General features: G+C 39.8%; 2 protein-coding genes across 37 annotated transcripts in view; one reads left to right on the top strand and one right to left on the bottom strand.

Annotated features, from left to right (window-relative positions):
- Positions 1–6,498, top strand: part of SMLR1 (small leucine rich protein 1) — an 11,609-nt gene extending 5,111 nt beyond the window's left edge. The window contains 1 exon segment of the mRNA XM_017533227.1: positions 4,281–6,498. Within this exon segment, the coding sequence (XP_017388716.1) occupies positions 4,281–4,366 (86 nt within the window). The 3' untranslated portion in view covers positions 4,367–6,498.
- A 2,154-nt stretch (positions 6,499–8,652) lies between these two features.
- Positions 8,653–21,308, bottom strand: part of EPB41L2 (erythrocyte membrane protein band 4.1 like 2) — a 232,406-nt gene continuing 219,750 nt past the window's right edge. For all 36 annotated transcript variants that reach the window (XM_037740204.1, XM_017533260.2, XM_037740216.1 and 33 more), the window contains one exon: positions 8,653–9,903. The gene's annotated coding sequence lies outside the window, so the exon portion shown is untranslated. The remainder of the gene's footprint in view (positions 9,904–21,308) is intronic.

Below are 21,308 nucleotides of genomic sequence, written 5' to 3'. Positions count from 1 at the left end.
TTTTTTGAGACAGAGTCTCACTCTGTCACCCAGGCTGGAATGCAGTGGTGTGGTCTCAGTTCATTGCAACCTCCGCCTCCCAGGTTCAAGCGATTCTCCTGCCTCAGCCTCCCAAGTAACTGGGACTACAGGCACCCACCACCAGGTCTGGTTAATTTTTTCATTTTTAGTAGAGATGGAGTTTCACCATGTTGGCCAGGCTGGTCTCAAACTCCTGACCTTGTGATTGTCCCACCTCGGCTTCTAAAGTGCTGGGATTATAGGCATGAGCCACAGTGCCCGGCCTGTTCCTTTAGTGTCTTAATAAACTTGCTTTCACTTTATGGACTCACCTTGAATTCTCTCTTACATAAGATCCAAGAACCTTCTCCTGGGGTCTGGATCCGGACCCCTTTGCTGTAAGAAGGACAGTGAAGGTGAGTGGACCAAAGACCATAGTCCTTCCCGATGTCAGCTTTTGTTCTGTTGAGACTGGGCGGAAAGCAAGCTGGGTGAGGAAAGTCCTTGACAGATGCCTCATCAGGGCAGCAGCTGATGGGCAAGCTCTGCCATGTATTTTCTCCAGAAGCCACCTTTTGCTTGCATTTCCTTCCTCTCCCACATGGAATCTATGCTTTTTTTTTTTTTTTTTTTTTTTTTTTTTTTTTTTTTTTTTTTTTTTTTCCAGTGGTAGTAGCCAACTATAGACTATGGATGTTTTCATTTTTATGTTGATCTGGTCCCTTTAACTCCAAATGTGCCTTTCCTTCAAACTCTATGAACATATAGCTTTGAAAAATTACAGTTATTTCTGGCACCATTTTCCTAGGGGTAACTAGTACTGTCTTCTCTCCAGTTTGAGGGCAAATGAGATCACTGGAACTGAAATAAAATATCACCAGTTTGTACCTCCGCTTCGTAGCATCCACTTAAAAAACTGTAAACAGATGGTCAAATGTCATGTCGTTAATCTTCCAACCAGGGTTCTGGTAAGTGTAATCATTTCTACTTTGTTCCTGTAAAGAGAGGGACATTGATAGATTAACTGACATGTTCGCAGAGCCCCAGAGTCCTGCATTCTAAAACAGAAAACCAGCTTCCCTGTCTCATACAGCTGGGTCTGTCAGACAAGAGAGCCATTTTAAAATGTGATGGAAAGCATGTGGAGGCATTATAATCACTCAACATTAATCCCCACACTTCAAGCCTTAGGAGGTAATGGTGCATGTAAATTTAATTAGTATGTAGAGAGCATCAATTTTCTCACAAAGGAAGAAAGAAAATTCTCTAACATCCTGTACTCTTCATTCTGTGTCAGTTTCCTTGAGAAGCAGCTTTTGAGGTGGAAGTCTGTGTCTTGAACTTCCCAAAGCCAAACCCTGCATCCGCCATTGTCATGGACATTTTGCATCCTCCAGGGTGGAAGTTTTCATTATCTTATTTCCCTAAGTCCTGAGATTCCCAAACCTCTACTTCCAGTGCCACCCACCCCCCAAATACCATTATCTCGATCAGGAACAAATTGTTGTCGCAAATGACAAACATGGCCAAAGATAGTCATTATTTAAATAAATCTTACAAAGCATCTACTGAAATGCCTAAATGTTTTTGCACAGCGTTGGATCCAAAAAGAAAGTCAGGTAGTTGATCAGTTCTTGGCCTTCAGCAACATATATCCTAAAACTATAACTAAAGTACTGATAACATGCAGGCTGGCTGGGCATCTCTCACTGAACTTCACATTCACTCTTCTCAACCTCTTGAAGCTTCAGTCTACCGGTCTGTAAAACATAAATAATAGCGGGACGTGCTATAGGATTGGGGTGGTGATTAAGTGAGGTAATATATATAAGGCTCTTAACAGTGCCTGTTCTGAACAACTGGTAGTCATTATTACCCCCCGCTGGCTTACAACAGAAGGCATTGTTTGTGTTATTATAGCATTAGAGCAGCTATTATTAAAATAGTCTTGGAATAATTAAGTACATTGCCCAAGGTTACCTACCCAGAAAGTGGTAGAAACAGGATTGGAACCCTGGCTGGCTCCAGAGGTAGCCCTCTTCGCCAACATACCACCTCTAGAGTATCCAGTCCTAGGTAGAGGTTCTATCTGTTGAATCCTTTTGGTCCAGGAAGACAAACTTACCACCAACTATGGGGCAGTTTTAAAGAAAGCAAGAGTTTTACAAAATCTTTGAAGAATCTGATCAATCTGTTAATATAACAGGAATCATAATTATTATCATGTTTCTTCACCTGTGACATAACAGGGCACACTGCATTGTCTGCAGGATTTTTTCATGACCATGACCTTGGGTGCTTTCAAGGCTACCTGCCTATTTAGTCTCTCTGCACACCCTCCTTAATAGACTCATTGAAATGAAATGACAGCCAAATTGCAAGCTCTGTTAGGAGAGGAAGGTATGATTTCATTTATCCCACTCTCCACATGGTGCCTAGTAGAGACACTTTATTCACCGGGTAGATGATTCACTGTGATTGATGAGCTTCCTCTTGGCCTCTCCATTCCAGTTCTCTCTCCACTCTTATGAGTTCACTTTTTTCAGTCTCATTATTCAGGTCACCCATTTTCAGCTCTACAAGCTGTAACCTGGTCCCTCATTCAAAGCACCCTGTTGTGTGCAGTTAGCCATTGGTAATTAAGAATAAAAGGGAATAACTTACTCATATTTCAGTGAGTTAAAAGTCTAAACCATGGGCCATCTCAAAGGAATGCCTTTGAAATAGCAATAATCCATGAAAAGTTGGTGTGACTCAGTAGCTGAAAGGGTGGTCTCTGAAGTCTGACTGCCTGGAATCAAATCCTACAGGCAAAGACTTGTATTCTCCCCCTCAGGAATTATGTGAACATTCTGTCCTTTCCTTTTCCCCTAACAAATTGCCAACAGCTCCAGGTTGCATCACGCTGAAAGCTATATTTGTGGGTGATCCGTACTTATTGTGGGGAGACTCCTCTTGTTTTGTGCGTGTTTGCCTGAATTCATCAGTTTCTGTGATCTTGGGCAAATTACTTCATAATGATTTCTCTCTGTCCCAGTTTGCTCATCAGTAATTTAAGAATAATAATAACCAGCTCATCATGTCATCACAAGAATTGAATGAGAAAGATTGCAAAGGGCTTCACACAGTGCCTGGCATGCAGCAAGTGCTCAGGGAGTACTGGCTACTAAATATTGAGGCTCATGTTGTCAGAGGCTTGTCACTCTCAATGCACATGCACCCTCCCCGACTGACATGACAAGCATTTGTGGAGGCCTGGTCAGGGAAAGTGTATGTGTCCTGGGGTACATGGCATACAGTGTATCAAGTAAGGGATAAACCGCATGGGCTTTAGGTGGGAGCCAAAGAGAGCATTTTCAGGTTCAAGTCTATAAATCTGTTTATTATCTCCCATGAGGTTAAAAGCTCCTGGTCTCTGGCTTGATTCATTATACTTCTGAAAATAAAAGTTTTGAGGGTGAAAGCAGGGTCAGTTGGGTATATTGGTTTCAGGAAGAGGGCTGTGCCTTCTGATGTTCCAGGAGGATCCCAACAAATATGTGTCAAGATCTCAATAGAGATCTCAGGGCTAGAGATCAAATCTGGTTATTGCCAGAGACATAACAGTTGAAGCTAAGGAGCAGATAAAAGTATACAGGTGGCCCACAATAAAAGCCAAAGGGAGGAGAATGATGGGGGCAGGCAGAGAGAGGGGTTGTGTCAAATGCTACTAAGGAAGAAAACTAGGGATTGGAAAATACCACTAGATTCAGTAATTCAATGTCATGGGTGAGTTTTAATATTTTAGTAGATTCGCTTTAACTGAAATTATATATGAACGGGTTAAGGAATGAGCAAGTTGCAAAAAGCTGAAATAGAGTCCTCAGTAAAATATGCCACAAGGTAAAAGGGAGAAAACTAATTTGACTTGTCTAAACACTGTAAGCGCCCAAACACATTCTGGGGAGGGCTGAGCAGGGGCAGACACTCTGACTTACTGTGGGGGTTTCAACTTAATCAGGTAAATCTAAACATACTTAGCATGTAACAATTCTCATGACAGTGGGAGGTCTTCTGCTTCAACCAGAGCCATTCTTTAGAAAGAAGCCTTTACATTTCCATTGGATGTGACTGAGGAGATAAGAATAGATCCCGTAGTAGAACCTGCTTGGAAGACCTGGACTTCTGTGACTCGCCAAGGCCACCAGTGTCGGATATGCTGGCCAATAGCCTTTATCAGCTCTAAATGACCACTGGCACTCAGATGTCTCCAAATTATTAACTAAAACTTTTCCTTTCAGTTAATGAAGAACTGTCCCAGACTTGTGACCGCCAACACAATCCCAAGGATGGCTCTTCCCTGTACCAGAGAATGAAATGGATGTGATGTTGGGGACTTTCCAAAAAGTAACGCACAATGAGTGTCTCCTGGTCAGCGAGCAATGGTCAACAGTTCAGCTAATAAAGTAGGTTGATAAACAAGAACCATGGCAAAAGAGAAAGAATACTAAGATACAGGTTCTGAACCATGTTGAAAAGTGGCAATTATCTGAGAGGACTTCTCAGAGACTCAGCCAAAGGAGCAGCTCCTGAAAAGTGCCAAGAACAGATTTCTTGGGTCTACAGACTGGGCACATTGTAACTTTTTAACTTTTAGTGTGACTGTGTCTGCTTTAAAGGGCATATTTACAAAATAAAATTATGCAGCATCTTACTACATAATCCCCATGGGAACCCATATTATTCTGATTTCAGAGGTGAAGAAACCCTGATAGAAATCCAATGAATGGCAAAAGATGATTACCTTGGAGAGAGCTCAGCAGATTCTGTATGCAAGAGTATTTCCACTTGCTCTTCCCGCAGTTCAGCAAATCTTAAATGACTGTTCAGGTATCATTTTTGGACTTGACTTTGCTTCTCTCCTTTCCCTAACTGCTTTCACAAATCATTATTTTAATAAACACGAAAAAACAAGAGGAGTCACCCACACTAAGTGTGGATCATCCACAAAAATTTCAGCATGATGCGACCTGGAAATGTTGGCAATTTGTAATGGGAAAAGGAAAGGACAGAATGTTCACATAATTTATTTCTAACTATGCAGAGAAGTCAACATTTCACTACAATTCTTCTCTTTCAGTGGGAGCCCCAAAGAGCCAACACAAATAATTGAAAAGAAACTTAATTCAAGGGGTAGTTAAACTAGATTGTGATTACTGATGTGCTCCCCACATTCTTCCAGTGAACATAAGCCAGAGATGTTCAATACATTGTTAAGTGTAAGACTGGTTGCATTCCAATCTTTGTGCAGGACACTAACAGGCTGAGTGATTCACTTTATAAAATGTAATGAATATGGTCACCTGTAAGAATGCACCTGTTTCAGTGTGGATTACAGTCATACAAAAGGTTGTGCAGATGACCAAAAGCAAGAACACACCACCAGTGCCAGACTGTTGCTACTTCTTCCCCTCAGCCTCACCCTAAAATTCTTGATACCCATCCCGTCAGTAGTCTCCATTTGCACTTCTTGCATAATATAAAACTTATTGCTAGAATAAACACACTCATTTCTGCATTTTACTGCACTTGATCACAATGAAAATGTCTGCTGGGGTTTCAGACTGAACTAATTCAGAGTAACAGTGCTCTTGCCATATGGAAGGAATAACAATATTCTTTCAGTTTTGGGAGCACTCTCTTTTTAGCCCCTGGTGGAAATCAGCTTATGTAAAAATGCTTTCTTTAACAGAAAGTGTGAAAGGACACATCGTATTCCTATCTCAGGCAGCTGCCAGCCAAATCTGTGGCTCAGCTATCAAGGTTTGCTCCATCTTCCTCCAATAATGGGCACTTCAGACACCCAATTCTGGCTCTAGCGGGTGCTGTTCCACCATCTCAGTTACTGTGACAATAGATGAACTCTATACAGACATGTTTACAGCACCAAGCGCTACCTAGTACTTTAAAGCAAAACCCATTTCTTTCTCTGCCGTCCAATGAGAGTAGGGAATCTCCAGTGAAACTGACTTATCTATAAATGTCTTTTATATGTAGAGGAGCAGAAGCATGTTCATTTTCCCATGAGGGGACAAGTCCCAAGGGTTTATCATCTGCCTGAAGGCACTGCTAACAAATTTGTCAAAGCCTTTATCCAGCACAGCTTTACTAAGCAGCTGCATAGCCACGCCTTTGCCCTTCTCATGCTTACGGGTCCAGTTTAAGATCCTGTTCAGGCCTGAACTGCTTTGGTCCTTTCCATTCCTGCTGCCGAAACAAGCTGTCTTGGCCTCCACCTAGACCAAGTCAGCGGTCTCCCAACATTATCCTACATTCAGTAGCATCCTGTGCTCCAGGGCCTTTCACCAGGGGCCAGAAATGCTCCCACACCCCTAAAGGTTTCACTACAACAGTTCCTAATCATATTCCAAATGCTATAGCATCCGAAACAGTTCACCAGTAGGGATGCTGTTTCTCCAAGTGGAGACCTTCAATAAAGCACTTTAATAGGTGTTTTAATTTCTGTCACATTGTCATTATTTTTCAATAAAATTTGTCAAATATGTGTATGTGTGGGGGGGGGGGTGAAGTGGTGCAATCATAGCTCACGGAAACCTCAAACTCCTGGGGTTCAAGCGATCCTCCTACCTCAGCCTCTGGCTACAGGACAGGAGGGCAGAGCCTCACCTGGAATTTTTTGAGGGGGGGAGATACAGGGTCTCTCTAGGTTGACTATGCTATTCTTGAATTCCTGACCTCAAGTTATGTTCCTGCCTCAACCTCCCACACTGTTGGGATTACAGGCGTGAGCCACTGTGACCAGCTAAAAATTTAATACTCAAAGCTGTAAATATTATCTTTCCATCTCTTTTGATAATCATGTTGGTAATTCGGTGTTGTGAAACTGCAAGTCCATGAGTGCTCCCCATCCTAAACCTAGCTGACAGAACAGACATTTTGGCAAGAAAGGGCCCATATTACGTTTTCTGAAGTATTATTTGAAGTATTATTTGAAGTAATATTTTAAAGTATTACTTTAAAAAAATAGTTAATCTGGCCAAGTGCCTCCAGAATTTTCCAGACATAATTTAGTATCGACAGGAAAATCCAAAAGAGGTAAAAACTCCTAGACAGTAAGAATAGTTTTTTGCTGAAATCTCAAGTTCTTTGGCAAGACTTAGTATCAGAAACCAGAGTTCAGAACTCTGATAACCATCAAAATTCTGAACTCTGATAACTCTCAGAATTCATAATGTTAAGTACATTTTGAAAGTAAGTTTTCTGATTTCTATTTATGAAAAAATCACTAGAATTTTCAAAGCATGCTCATAAGCTTCTTGCTTTCTGACTTTATAATTGGTGTGCCAATCAGAAGAGGCCTCTGAATTTATCACAACGTAGGCAATGACATATAGTCTAACATGTGAGTGACAAGCAGAAGATAGCAGAAAACATGTATTCAAAAATACCATCCAATGTATAATTACCATCAAACAGATTGGGGATTTAAAAATATTCTTTCCACTTTTCAAATTTTTCAAATCCAAGTCTCAAAACCTTATTGATCTACTTTCCTATTTATTCTATCATTTAGCTCAATTTACCAGATGAGATTAGAACAGCCAGAGAAATATTTTATAATACAATATTTTTAAAAGACAGCCTTGCTTCTGTAGCTACACGTGGGATTATCAACATTGCTTCAAGCAGCTCTGTGGGTATTCATTCCCACAGATTCTCTCAATGCCCCCAGGACCCTAAACCCTGTTCTTGCTGTCTTCGCTGAATATAACTGAGCCCAAATCCCCGCACACCATATTTCTTAGTCCACGGGACCTGTGAAGACAAACTTTCTTATCATTGCAAATGGGTCTTCAAAACAGCCTGGGAAGATCAACCTATGATTTCAATGTGAGTGTTAGACAAACTTTCTGATGAGACATCCATTTGCAAAATCACATTTGGTTCCACAGTATTTCTAAAGCTTGGCTTGCTGAGATTGGATTCTCCAGGGAGTTGTTGTTTTTGTAATAATTTTAGAGAAAGTGAGAAAGGCCTTTCACAAGGCGAGAGATAATTTAGTGGAAACAGATCTCAAAGATGACAGTTATGCAAATTGTATTTAATGTACTTACTTTAAATGACTAGAGAAAAAAATTCTATAAAATGCTTTACAAGAAATATACCCTGTTGGTTATTTGCTATATAATTAGGCTCATAACCTGGTGTGCCCTGACAAAAGTTTTACAATAAACCATCCCAATGCAGCCCCTCAGCAGCCTGGTGCGCCTGATACACAGAGGGCCAGTGGACTCAAAGTAAAGAAGGACATGAAGCAGAGAAGCAAGATTCAGATGGTACAGCTAAAATATTTCCTGAAAACAAAATGAAAAATGCACAAAGAAAACAAGCAAAAACATCCGTTGGAGAATTCGTAAAAGCTGGGATGGATTATTTAATCAAGCAGAAGGAATCTGGCACGCTAAACATTAGATTTACAAACTTTCAATGTTGCTTTCACCGTTTCAAATAGTGATGTTGGCACCATCATCAAATTAGAAAAGAACTGAAAACAGATTTTTGAATCACTACTTTTCACAAAATACTAAGACTTCTGATGAAAAATATCACCGAGTTCACTTTTTAAAGCTTTAGAAAAAGAGAAATGACAAGTTTAGAGAATAAACAAACTTTATTTTATAACAGTATTACAGGAGGCAAAATATCATTTAATACAACTTGAAGCTGCTATAAATCTAATCTGGCATCGTAACTATACATAGGGTCAAAAGCAAAGAAAAAAATGTTCAATATAGTTAATAAGTCCCTATCAGGTCTCTGGTGCCGGCTTTAAACGGTAAAATCTTCTTGGAACCAACAGAGAACCACCACAGCCCCCTCCCCCTCTCCCCAGCGTCCTCAAACCTGTGTGAATCACCAAACTATCTGAAAGAGATAGGCCTGCTCAATAACAAAAGGTCAGTTTTACATGTAGACAAGGAGGTTTAACACAAAGCAAAGGTTCTACCCAAGTGTTCAAATAATGGAAAGTATTGAAGTTTGGATATGTTAAGAAAGAAAGCACTAAGGTTTTAAGCTGCCTGAATCTTTTAGTAGAAGGGAAGAAAGAGTTTTCTCTCTCTGTTCCCTCCTGTTCTGGAATGCTGCCGAAGGGCATGTGTCTGAGAAGCATTGGCACTGTGGCGCGGCAGGGTCTCTAAGCACAGTGCACAGTCAGTGAACTTCTTCATAATTCTCCAGTCCAGAGATTCTGACTCTCTACTAACAGCAGAAAGTCACAGGACGGGAAAGTCAAAAGGGGCCAGTATAAAAAACATCCCCTATGAAATTCTCAAATATTAGAAAATTTTCAAGATGTAAGAAATTTTAATCTGTATTAATATTTTCTCATACAGTATATTTACTGCAACTGGAAAACTCCGTAAATATTTACTGTGAGGATTCAATGGAAAGAATCTGGAAGAAGGGAAGCCACTATCTAAATTAGTCACAGAGTTTCCTTTCTGCACAACAGCACCTGTCCAAGTGAACAGCACCTTACCAGCTTGGGCTGGCCTTGTTCACTGTCATTTGATCAAAGTGAGTCATTAGAAGCAGGTAGTTGCACACAAAGTAAACAGGAAACCAAAACAAAACCCCCTAATTAACAACAAAAAAAGAAAGAACCAAGAATATTTAGAAGTGGTTATAAAACAAAATAATCTATTAAAATGCACGGGAGCAATATAGACCAGAGCTGGTAAGAAAAGGTTTGGTGTTGGCATTTTAATTCTTCAGGCTTCCGGTCATTGTTACCAGTCGTAGCATAAATTCGCTGGAGTAGTGGTGTGGCATTAAGACTCGGAATGGTCAAAAAAATCTTCAGGGGTTCACAAAGTTGACTGTTGTTTAAAAAATGACTTTCTAGGAGAGAAAAAACAAAGAGAAGGCTTAAATATTCCAAAAACACAGGCTTGAAAAAAAAAATGGTAAGTAACATTCATCGAATTTTCAATCAAGTAATCAAATTACTGTCTGCCTAGTCTTACAGTAAATAGTAGGTTTACCAGAAGACAAGCATGAGACACTATTCCGCTCTCAAGGGCCTTAAAATACCTGGAGAATTGACAAGTACACTAGAAGCAACTGGCAAATAAGAGTTCACTGCAAAAGAATTTATTAGCATAAAACAGAGACAATTTATATAGTAAGAATTTAAAGACAGAAATCAGGGTAGGTTTTAAAGCTATACTCAGGGAGAGGGAAAGTCAAAGTTCGTTTTCTTTGTGCTGAAATGAATGAAAATGGTGCTTCACGTGGAAAAACACGATGGGCTAAGAGGCAGGGAAGTGAAAAAGTACATGGTATTATGACAGTAAGATGTATGTGGGGAGAGGAGGCAGGAATGAATGGGAGGAACAGGACGGTGAAGAAATGGACATTACTACAGTTAAGCATTGGTATAGTGAGTAGTAAATAAAGGTACAAATTATTAGGTCTGTTCTTTAATAGACTGAGAAGTACGAGCTTGATCTAACAGACTAGAAACAAATGAATTAAGGAAGAACATTCGGACAAAAAGACCAGTTGGCAGTCTACTGCAATGGTCCAGGGCAGAGTACAAGAGCCCCGGAGAGATAAGAGACAGGTCAAAGATCCTGGGGTTGGCAAGTTCATGCAGGGCATGATAAGCCCAGGAAAGGAGGCTGGGAAGAGGAAGGGTTTCTCACAGCGTGATTTACGTTTTGAGAACACTACTGTGGCTTCAGTGATGAATAAGCTGAAGCCAGCAAGGAGTACAGGCAGGAACAACAGTCAGGAGACCACTGCAGGAGTCCAATTGGACAAGGAAGATGACAAATGTCAGGCATTCCTGCTAGACAGCAGGGACTCAGACTTGAGTGGCTGGTACATAAATCAGGTGGGTAGGGAAATTTGTGAGACACCACTAAGAAGAAAAATCAGAGTGTGGGGATTGAGAAGGAAGTATAGAGTGGGTGATAAGGTTTGGATTCTGGGACCTCAAAAAAAACGTGAGCATGTAGGCTGATTGCCTGCGTGAGGCATAAGGCCTAGGGATATAGATTTGGCCATGAGAACAAGGGATAAGTGAAACCAACAGAACTAAGTCTCCTGTGAGCATAAGAATGAATGAAAGCTACAGTGTTGCAGAAGTTCACAATCAAAGGTAAGCGGGTAGGACAGAAGACTAAAAAAATCCATGATGGTGCAATGGCCCTGAAAGAGAACAGGGTTTTAAGGTGGCAGCTGTTTCATTTTATATTTCAACTTGTTTGGAGGTTTTGGCAAATGATAGGTAATTACAATGGACAGTGAAGAGTAGTAATATCTTTCCCAAGAGACACTGGACCCAAAGTCAATTAGAATGTACACTCTTTTGGTTAGGTAAAATTAAGTCTTGCTTCAATGAAAAAAGTCCCTACCGTTTAGATTTATCACAGATAATATTAGAGCCTCTTGATTATCCAGGACAGATTGATTAATCAACTTCACTGTTTTCTACCCTGTTGTCTGCCTTGGGCTATTTCATTACTCATTAGTACTTCTGCTTCATTCTAGGCAGGGAAAAAAATCAATGGAGAAAACACAAAGTCTTTTTCTAGGTTAGTAATTGTGAAAAGAGATGTGGGGGCTGATGAAGGGAAATGGATACAACTACCAATCAAACTGGATTTGGCGGTTACATGACACCTTCAGGCATGCGACCTGTTCTTTTCCCTTCAGAGCTGGCATTTCCATTTGCTTTGTTTAGTAAATACGCATCATTTGTTGAACACAGCTGCCATTTTGCAGTTTAGGTTATTAAAAAAAAAATTAACCCCTGATGCTAGCGGGGCCTGAAAACCTACAGAGAGAACAATGTTTAGGATTCTAGTCTCCTTTTCTCTAGGCTCCATATCACTTTATTTCTTTGCATCTGTTTTCATCAAAAATAAAATTTTCACTTTGTAATGAGTCATAAATTTGTAAAGAAAAGCTAAAATTAAACTTGTTTCAAAGTTATTATAGGAAACTAAGCATATGTAGGAATTGAAGGGAATAGATCTTGATCTCAAAAAACTTCACCATCTACTGAGCTAAAAATAGAGAAAAAGACATAGTTACCAAAATAAACTCAAAATGTAATTTATTTCCATTAATACACTTTTTTTTTTCTGGTAAAAAGTATTGTAAATGATAACCTTGATGTGCTCTTAGGATTCCAAACAGCTTTCAGAATCACTTATTGGCATTTTAATGTTAAATTTTACTTATTTTCTCATTCTTTAAAAAGCAGTAAATCCAGTTTAACTCTGAGTTAGATATTGTGTCAAAACATCCCAGTTCCTCACTGGTGTGGATGAACAGGGAGTAACTTATTGTATGAAGATTTTATTTACATATCCACTTATCTTTTTTGACTGTTTTTTTTTTTTTGCACTTAAACACATGTAGAAACATGTTCCTAAGCTTTGGGGCTGGGAAAGAGAAAAGATGAAGATGGAATCATCAATGTCACTGCTACATAAGCATCAGAAATATTATAGTTTTCTGTCCTGTGGCAGGTGTCTGTGAGAAATAAGCTTAATATTTGACAATTTTTAACAGGCTAGAGTTTGGGACTAAATTATTGATTACATATTCCAACTAAACTGAAAACTAGGCACTGGCTCTTCATGTAAGAGCTGCAGAAGTTTCAAGAACTTTCTTTTCTTTCTTCTCTAAGCTTGAATTCTACTCATATTTGTAGACGTCTGGGCATCTTCGTCAATACAAATTGACAAGGCATTAATTATAGACATTAATTCAACCTGCTTTCACTTTTACAATATCACAAGGTTCATCCTGAGTTTGGGTAAGATCATAGCTGTTAAGTATATGGATTATACTTTACATATCAGAATTGTGGTCAAGGGGACAAAAATAAAAGCCTTCACACCACTGTTCTGTTTCCATGCTTTGTTCCACCCCAGGCCTATACAATGTCAGTAAACATTTCTAACTACTGTTGTCACATTCCCTAGTCTATGTCCCCCTCTTTTGGTCAATGTGAGAATAGATCAATGTGGCTAAAGTTCACCTAATCACAGGTGTAATTCTATGTCCAAGTTCTTCAAGGATACATGATGGTTGCACACCTTGTCTCAAGCATTCACAGAGGGATCAGGGAGTTATTTATCCTTCTCAGGGCACCCAATGAACAGCGGTGAAAATAGTCCATACAGAGAAGTTCTATGATGTCATCTGAAAAGCACAGTCTTTGAGTTTCTAAAGACAAAGGGATCAATGTATTGATCTCAATCTTGGGTGCTCTATTACAGAAATTGACTCTGTAAATTGATTTTAAAAAGCATTTGACACAAAACACTAGCAATGCTGCCTTTAAGTGGTACAGCACACATCCAGAGAGAAGTCTCAACAAAAATGCAAAAATGTAGTTTTCCTCTATATAATACAACAATGCAAATGCAAGAAAACAACATTTCTTCAGATTAATGAAGATTCAGTTACCACAGAACAATAATATAATCAAAGAGTCTGAAAACAGGAATAAAATGTTTACTTCAGACACACTGCATTTCCTAAACAAAAATAACCTCCATGTACTCAGGTGTAATTTAAATATGATCTTTTATGGATTTGACAGTTATTTCAAATGCTGTACTTTTCATTTTTATTATTCTTTGGTCCTCAATTTGCATACTTGATTTTAATTTCTAAACAGAATTTCCATTATTTAAATTATAAAAATTGGCCTGGCACAGTGGCTCAGGCCTGTAATCCCAGCAATCTGAGAGGTTGATGAGGGCAGATAACCTGAGATCAGGAGTTTGGGACCAGCCTGGCCAACATGGCAAAACCCAATCTCTACAAAAGATATAAAAATTAGCCAGGCATGATGACACATGCCTGTCATCCCAGCTACTCAGGAAGCTGAGGCAGGAGAATCGCTTGAGCCCAGGCAGCAGAGGTTGCAGTAAGCTAGATCACACCACTGCACTCCAGCCTGGGTGACAGAGCAAGACTCTGTATGGAATACATAAATAAATAAAATAAAAATCCCAGAGCCAAAAAATGTAAGCTGCTAAATTTCCATTTGGTTAAACCTGGAAAATAGCCCATACTTAAAATGTCTGTGTTACCACTAAAATATACATGAAGTGTAGCCTACAGCCCGTGAGGACTGCTCAGTCTCTTTAAGGGGAACATAGAGTCAAAACTGTCTTCATTATCATACTAAGACATTATGTCTTTTTCAGTGTGTTAGCATTTTCACCAATGGTGCAAACAAACAATGGTGAGTAAACATACTGGCAGCTCAGCCTACGTAAGTTGAAGCAGAGGAATCAAAATATACTTCATGTAATCTTATTCTTTCTTTTCTTTTTTTTTTTAAGAGGCAGGGTCTCCAGTCATCCAGGCTGGAGTGCAGTGGTATGATCATATTTCCCTGCAGCCTTGAACTCCTGGAGTTACGGGATCCTCTTGCCTCAGCCTTCCAAGTAGCTAGGAATACAGGCACATACCACTATACCCGGCCAATTAAAAAAAAATTTTTGTGGACACAGGGTCTTGCTATACTGCCCAGTCTGGCCTCAAACTTCTGGCCTCAAGTGATCCTCTCACCTCAACCTCCCAAGCGTGAGCCACCATGCCCCACCTGTCACCTTATTCTTTACCACTGTGCACTCACAGTGAAACAGAGAAGACAGTTTCACTTAAGGATGTCCTTGAGGAAACAGAAGGAATATTAATTCTCTTACATCTCAACCCTGAGTGCGTCTTTTTAGTATTCTGTGTGACGAAATGGTTAGCATGCACGCGACACTCCCGCTGTATACAAATGCACAATGTCTAGAGGAAAAGCATCGATGCGAGTATTTGAACTGTGAGTTGAAGCAGCTGCTTTTTCATAAGCCACCTTTCTTACTTGAGAGAATCACTGGCAGACAGACGATGTTATTCAATGTGGGTACTCGGCAAACCTTTTATTGAAAATGAAGTTGAGCCTGTCGTCTCAAGAGAAACAATTGACAGCACTTGTTGCCAATGATAAAATTCAAGCTTTTAGGTGAACATTAGAATTTGGAAAACAGTGTTTTGGTCACCATGGGCTTGACGGTTTCCCAATATTGAAAGACTCTTGATGAGATCAGTGGCAACCAATGACCCTCTTACTGTCTCCATCACTTTACCTTTTCCAGGATGTCAGAGTTGGATCCTACAACACAGTCTTTCTAGAGAGACGTTTTTCACCATGTGATGATTTTTACCTTAGTAAATATTTGTAAAATTTCTCTGTTTTCACTTATGATAAATTTCAATAGATGTAATTCACATGAACAAAATCTCTTTGGGTTCTTCAATAATTTTGAGGTGTATAAAGTGGTCCTGAGACCATCAGGTTTGAGAACTGCTTATATCTAATCTGCTATCAGTAATCTACTGCCGTTTTCTTCTATCACCGATATTTGTGTATCTGCTGAGTAGAGGGAGAAATTAAATCCAGTATTTTTCTCTGCAGTCAAATGAAGCACAGTATCTGTTCTACAAATAATTCAGCAAAATGCTTTTGCTTCTCCTGGTTTGCTGGAACACGTTAATGCTGTTTGGAGCTCCCACCTTCTCAGGAGGCTCTCCTGTGGGTCCTTGAAGACCAAAGTCCCATCTTCAGGCCTTTCAGGACTGGGTTGACCTTCCTGAGCCCTGTGCCCTCTGAATGAACTGTATTACTCTCAAAGACCTATGCGCTAATATAACTTTACTTCAAAGAGGTATAGATACTGAGTTTCATCTAACTGAAAAGGAAAAAAATACTGGACTTAATTTTTATAGATGTTCCTATATGGTATTTTACTTCAGGTCTTGCTTCCAAGTTAAATTCAGTCTTACTCTTCGAGATGTCCAGTTCAGTCTCCCCATTACTAACTGTCTGAACCAGTATTTTGGTGTCTTTACAGGGTACTTCATCTAATCTAGTAGTTTTTCAGTCCGTCATACACACTACTAACAAATTAATATTACTAAAGGACATGGCAGGTAAGACCATCTGCAATTTGCCTTCAACAATGTTTCCAGCTGTGCTGGGAACTCTACACATAACCATGATGGAAGTTTGCTTTTCCTGACATCCGTCCCATTGTTTTCCCAAGTGCTCTTTCCTCCCTCCCCGGATCCCCCAACCATCCAGATCCCCTTGGTGCTCGGCACAGAGGAGCTGTCCTGCAACAGTTCTGTGGCGCTTTGTCTTGATCGGCCAATCAGAAGCATTTCTCCTGTCAACTTTCACAGCCCTTTAGCTAGGCTTTTCGTCAAATATACTATTTTTGTTATGTTTGAATGTAAAATAACCCTGAACATTGTATGTTTGAATGAAAAATAAACCTGGACTTTTTTTTTATGCATGTTCCTATGCCTTCCTCTCTCACACACAACTATGATAGTCCCTTGAACAAAACAGGCTCATATTATAAATTAATGAATCTGGAAGTGAAAGTAACAGGGACTAATTTGTAACAGACTGAAGAACAGGAGCACGAGGAAGCGGGGCTCAATAGTTCGTGTCCTTGCTTGCAAAAATAAAAAAACCCCGTCGTTCAAAAAAAAAAAAAAAAACCAACAAAATTGTATTATGTCTTTAGGAAGAAGCACTAATTCCCATTTTTACCATTACTCTCGTCTGCCCATTTTCTTAAGTGGAAAAACAGCAGGTTCATTTTTCTGTTCTCTTTTGTTGATTAACTGTATCTATGATATTCCATGAGGGCTCTTACTTCTTTAAAAAACTGGTTTCCTCAAATCACTGAAGCCACACACAAGTTTCTAAGAGTAGTGGTGCTGGCAGTAAAGCTGTTAAGGTCTTCTGGTTCACTCTGCTAGGTCAAATCTTCTCGGAATTTGATATAAAAGCATTCTACAAAATTGTAAAGCTCCTTTTAAATAACAGATGAACTATGGTCAGGCTCCACTCAGTGTACTTTATTAGAGCTGAGCTTGTGTCAACCTTAGGTTCATAAGATAGGCAGCAAGGAGAACACATTTCTCTGTAGCATCAAATAAGAGCTTAAAAATACTCCGTAACAAGGCTTTCGTCTTTTAGAAAAACGGAGGTTAGTGGGAATCAGAAGAAATTTCTAGACCCAACTTTCTGACTTTTTATCTGAGGGAGCATGGGAAAACAATTACTTTTCCTCAAAGCTAAATAAATGTATCTTAAAACACTATTCCCTGCCCCCTAGCAGTCTCAGCCTCTCTCTCTGTCTCTGTCTCCCTCTCTCTCTCTCTCTCTCTCTCACGTGCGCGCACACACACACATACACACACACAATCTTAAACCGCATCATGCCATATTAATTTAAGGTTTTCTTCTCACTTCACCCCCTCCTACCCTCCATAGATCGGCACTGTCCAAGACAAATAGACTACAAGCAATGAATGTGAGCACATATGTAAATTTTCTAGAAGGAACATTACAAAAAATAAAAAGAAACATGTATATTTAATTTTAATGTAGGTATTAAACCCAATATACCCAAATTTTAGTTCAATAAGTAATTAATTTATAAAATTAGGAAGAGTTTACTTTTTTCGCACGTCTGAAATCCAGTAAATGGCTTACACTTACAACACATCTCAGTTTCAACTAGCCACATTTCAAGTGCTCGGTAGCCACAAGTGGGTACTGGCTACGATACTGGACAGAACAGGTCCAGATTCCCACATGCTCTAATGCTAACTGAACTATTTTGATGCAAGAAAGCATCAATATGTCCTTGGGTTGTAATCCTCATAAGGACAGGATTATCTTTAAAACCACAGACACATACACAAATTTGTTAATGAGTTGGCACAGCAAAATTCCCTTCTGATGCCACCCACAAAATTTACATGTTTAAACAATTGCTGTCTGGGATATCTAATAGAAAAGCCTTGAGACAAATGAATCTACATGTACACAGGTGACCTATGGCAGTTATGTTAATGTCTAGGATCCTATTTCCTTATAAAAAAGGTTGGAGGATGGACCTTGAGAGCTTGTTTGGAGGTTCTAGCCGGGAGCGCAGCTACTCATATACCCTTGACCGAAGACCGGTCCTCGTCCATCGGGGATGGCCATCCTCTTCAACTGAGCGCGCAGCTTCGGGAGGGACGCATATGGAGTGGTGAGGGATGAAAGGAATACCTACCTAGCCAGCCAGATCAGCCAAATCAACCCTGGTGATCAATGGGGTGACAGATGTCTCAGCCAGATTGCCCTCACATCACATATGTTCCATTGAGGCACTGTTTACAATAGCAAAGACTTGGAACCAACCCAAATGCCCACCAAAAATGATAGACTGGATAAAGAAAATGTGGCACATATTCACCATGGAATACTATGAAGCCACAAAAAAGGATGAGTTCATGTCCTTTGCAGGGACATGGATGAATCTGGAAACCATCATTCTCAGCAAACTGATGCAAGAACAGAAAACCAAACACCACAAGTTCTCATTCATAAGTGGGTATTCAACAATGGGAACAAATGGACACAGGGAGGGGAACAAATGGACACAGGGAGGGGAACAACACACACTGGTGTCTGTTGTGGGGTGGGGAACTAGAGGAGGGATAGCAGGGGGTGGGGAGTTTGGGGAGGGTTTAACATTAGGAGGAATACCTAATGTCAGCGACAGGGGGATGGAGGCAGCAAACTACCAGGGCATGCGTATACCTATGTAACAATCCTGCAAGATCTGCACACATACCCCAAAATTTAAAGTAAAATTTAAAAAATCATTCAAAAAAAAGGTTGGAGGAGAGACATGAAGATTCTCTACAGGCAGTTAAATATTAAATATTCTTCACATTTCCAGACTCTTAAACACATCCTGGGACAGGGTAACAGAGTCATAACCACCACCCCAACCCGGCCAGAGGCCAGATGGGTAACATACACGCATAAAGAGACTGGGACCCAAGGGCCTCAACATAAAGACAGGATAGGACAGGTAGTAGCACTGTGGTGACCTAGAGAGCTCCTCCCAGCCTGACACTGGCCATGCCTACTTAGCTTCAGTATTTTCACCAGGGGGAGAACAGGCTCAATGTCAGCAGAGCTTCTGACTTTTCTAAAATTGCTGAGTATCTTCTAATTTTTAAGCATGAATAACTGATTTAAAGTCTAAGACATACCGTTTAGGCCAAAACACAAAACAAAACTGTGGAAATGGCCTGCTCATCTCTAAGCAGTCAGCTCTGTCTTGCCCCTTTCTCCACTTTTGGTGCCATTTCTAATGCTTAATAATAATTTTTTAAACTGAGGGGAAAATATAGCATTTGTGCCTAAGGGGTTAATTAACTAATCTGAAAAGATTAGTTACTCATCTTCTCAAGTTACTAAGCTGTGTGATCATTGTGACAACTGAGGGATAATTTAAATGCCCATTAGTAGGGATTATTTACGTAAATCATCATGCATCCATTCAATTAATCTCTACGAGAGAAATAAACAGACATCTGAATAGGAAAATGGACAAAGGACACAAACTGGCAACCAAAAGATATGCAAAGTATATGATTATATGTGTGTCTACGACTGCGTGTAGCATACGTATGCATGTATTCCAACTAGCATTGAAAAGATACAATCAAAGAAGGCTCTTTCCTCACCATTCACGCAAGGGAGAAACAAATGCTCGTTCCTGATCAGAATGGCAAAGCTTTTTTTAAAAAATGTTTAATAATGCTTAGTGTTGCCAAGGCTGTAGGGAAACATAAGCTCACAAACTGCGAGTAGGAGCCTACGTTTGCAGAACCATTAAGGAGGACAATTTGGTAATATGTCAGTAACCCTTGGTGGGCCAGGAATGGTGGTTTATGCCTATAACCCCAGCACTTTGGGGAGGTCAAGGCAGGCATATCACCTGAGGTCAGTCAGAAGTTCGAGACCAGCCTGGCCAACATACTGAAACTCTGTCTCTACTAAAAATGCAAAAATTAGCCGGGTGTGATGGCACACACCTATAATCCCAGCTACTTGGGAGGCTGAGGTAGGAGAATCTCTTGAACCCTGGAGGCAGAAGTTACAGTGAACCAAGATTGTGCCACTGCACTTCAGTCTGCACAACCAGAGTGAAACTCTGTCAAAAAAACAAACAACAAAAAACAACCTTGGTGGCATATCAACTCCAATTTTAAACGTATTTGCCCTGGAGAAACAATGGGATCAACACACAAAAATGTACAAACAAGTATAATCTTTGAAGCTGTATAATAATTATGAAAAATGAGGGGTAATTTAAATACCCATTAATAGGGGCTATTTAAGTAAACCATCACTCATCCATTCAGCAGCTACTGAAAAATGATGGGGTAAAAACAAGGACCAATAACTATAATGTGCTCAATGGAGGAAAAAGTAAGACATATGACAGAATCACAATATTAGCCTATGCAGATAGAGGGATGTATGTGTATGTGAGTGTTTATATGTGCATATGTTTATAAGTACACCCTACACACTGTAAAGAGATTATCTCCGGGAGCATGGGACTTATGGGTCACTTACATTTTCTACTGTCTCTCCCCTTAAAAAAGTTATAACCTCTCTTTTATTACCAGAAGAAAAAAATAAAGATAGTTTCATTTGAAAAAATAATAGTCAGTAATGGTTATGTCCAAGAGCAAGTCTTGGGGAATTAGTGATACTGCCTGACCTTAATGTTTGCACTAGAGCAGTAGCACCCAGCACCTCTTGTGTGGAGGAGTTCAAATCAATTATAACTGACTCATTGATAACAACCTGGTAGCGCAACGTTAAATTAAAACATTCCCCAGCATTTCAGAGTGAAAACTGGCTGTGCCTCAAATTCACCAAACCAAAACTGGCTTTTGATTTCTATGCAGAAGAAATCAGTTCTCATGTGAGGTGTGATTAATCTATATTGAAAATGAAGCAGTAATAAGATGCTAATTTTAGGTATGAGACTAGCACAACTCGGCAAATAAAATAAAAATGCAATACATTTGATATGCCTGCAGAACTAAAATAGTCATCTGGAAGTCAATAGGTTTGTTCTCGCTGAAGGTCAGGGATGACACTCATCAGGGTCCACACGTAAATGAGTGGCTCATGATTAGCTAGAGCTCAGTTCAGCCAACAGGGTTCTTTTCTCTCATCAAGTCAGCTAGGCAGCTCATGTTAATTTCCTGTTTGGCTTCTGAGTTCATGTTTTGAAACTGGGCACATCACCCTGACTTTGAAGCACACACAAGATTGTGTTGTTTAGAAAGTGGCATTCATGCACCCACCAACAGTGTTAAAAGCAATATGACTAATTTAG

Source organism: Cebus imitator, unplaced genomic scaffold, assembly GCF_001604975.1.
Source record: "Cebus imitator isolate Cc_AM_T3 unplaced genomic scaffold, Cebus_imitator-1.0 Scaffold81, whole genome shotgun sequence".
NCBI classification, from domain to species: Eukaryota; Metazoa; Chordata; class Mammalia; order Primates; family Cebidae; genus Cebus; species Cebus imitator.
The sequence above is the reverse complement of the archived record's forward strand: the minus strand, read 5'-3'. Positions and strand labels throughout refer to the sequence as shown.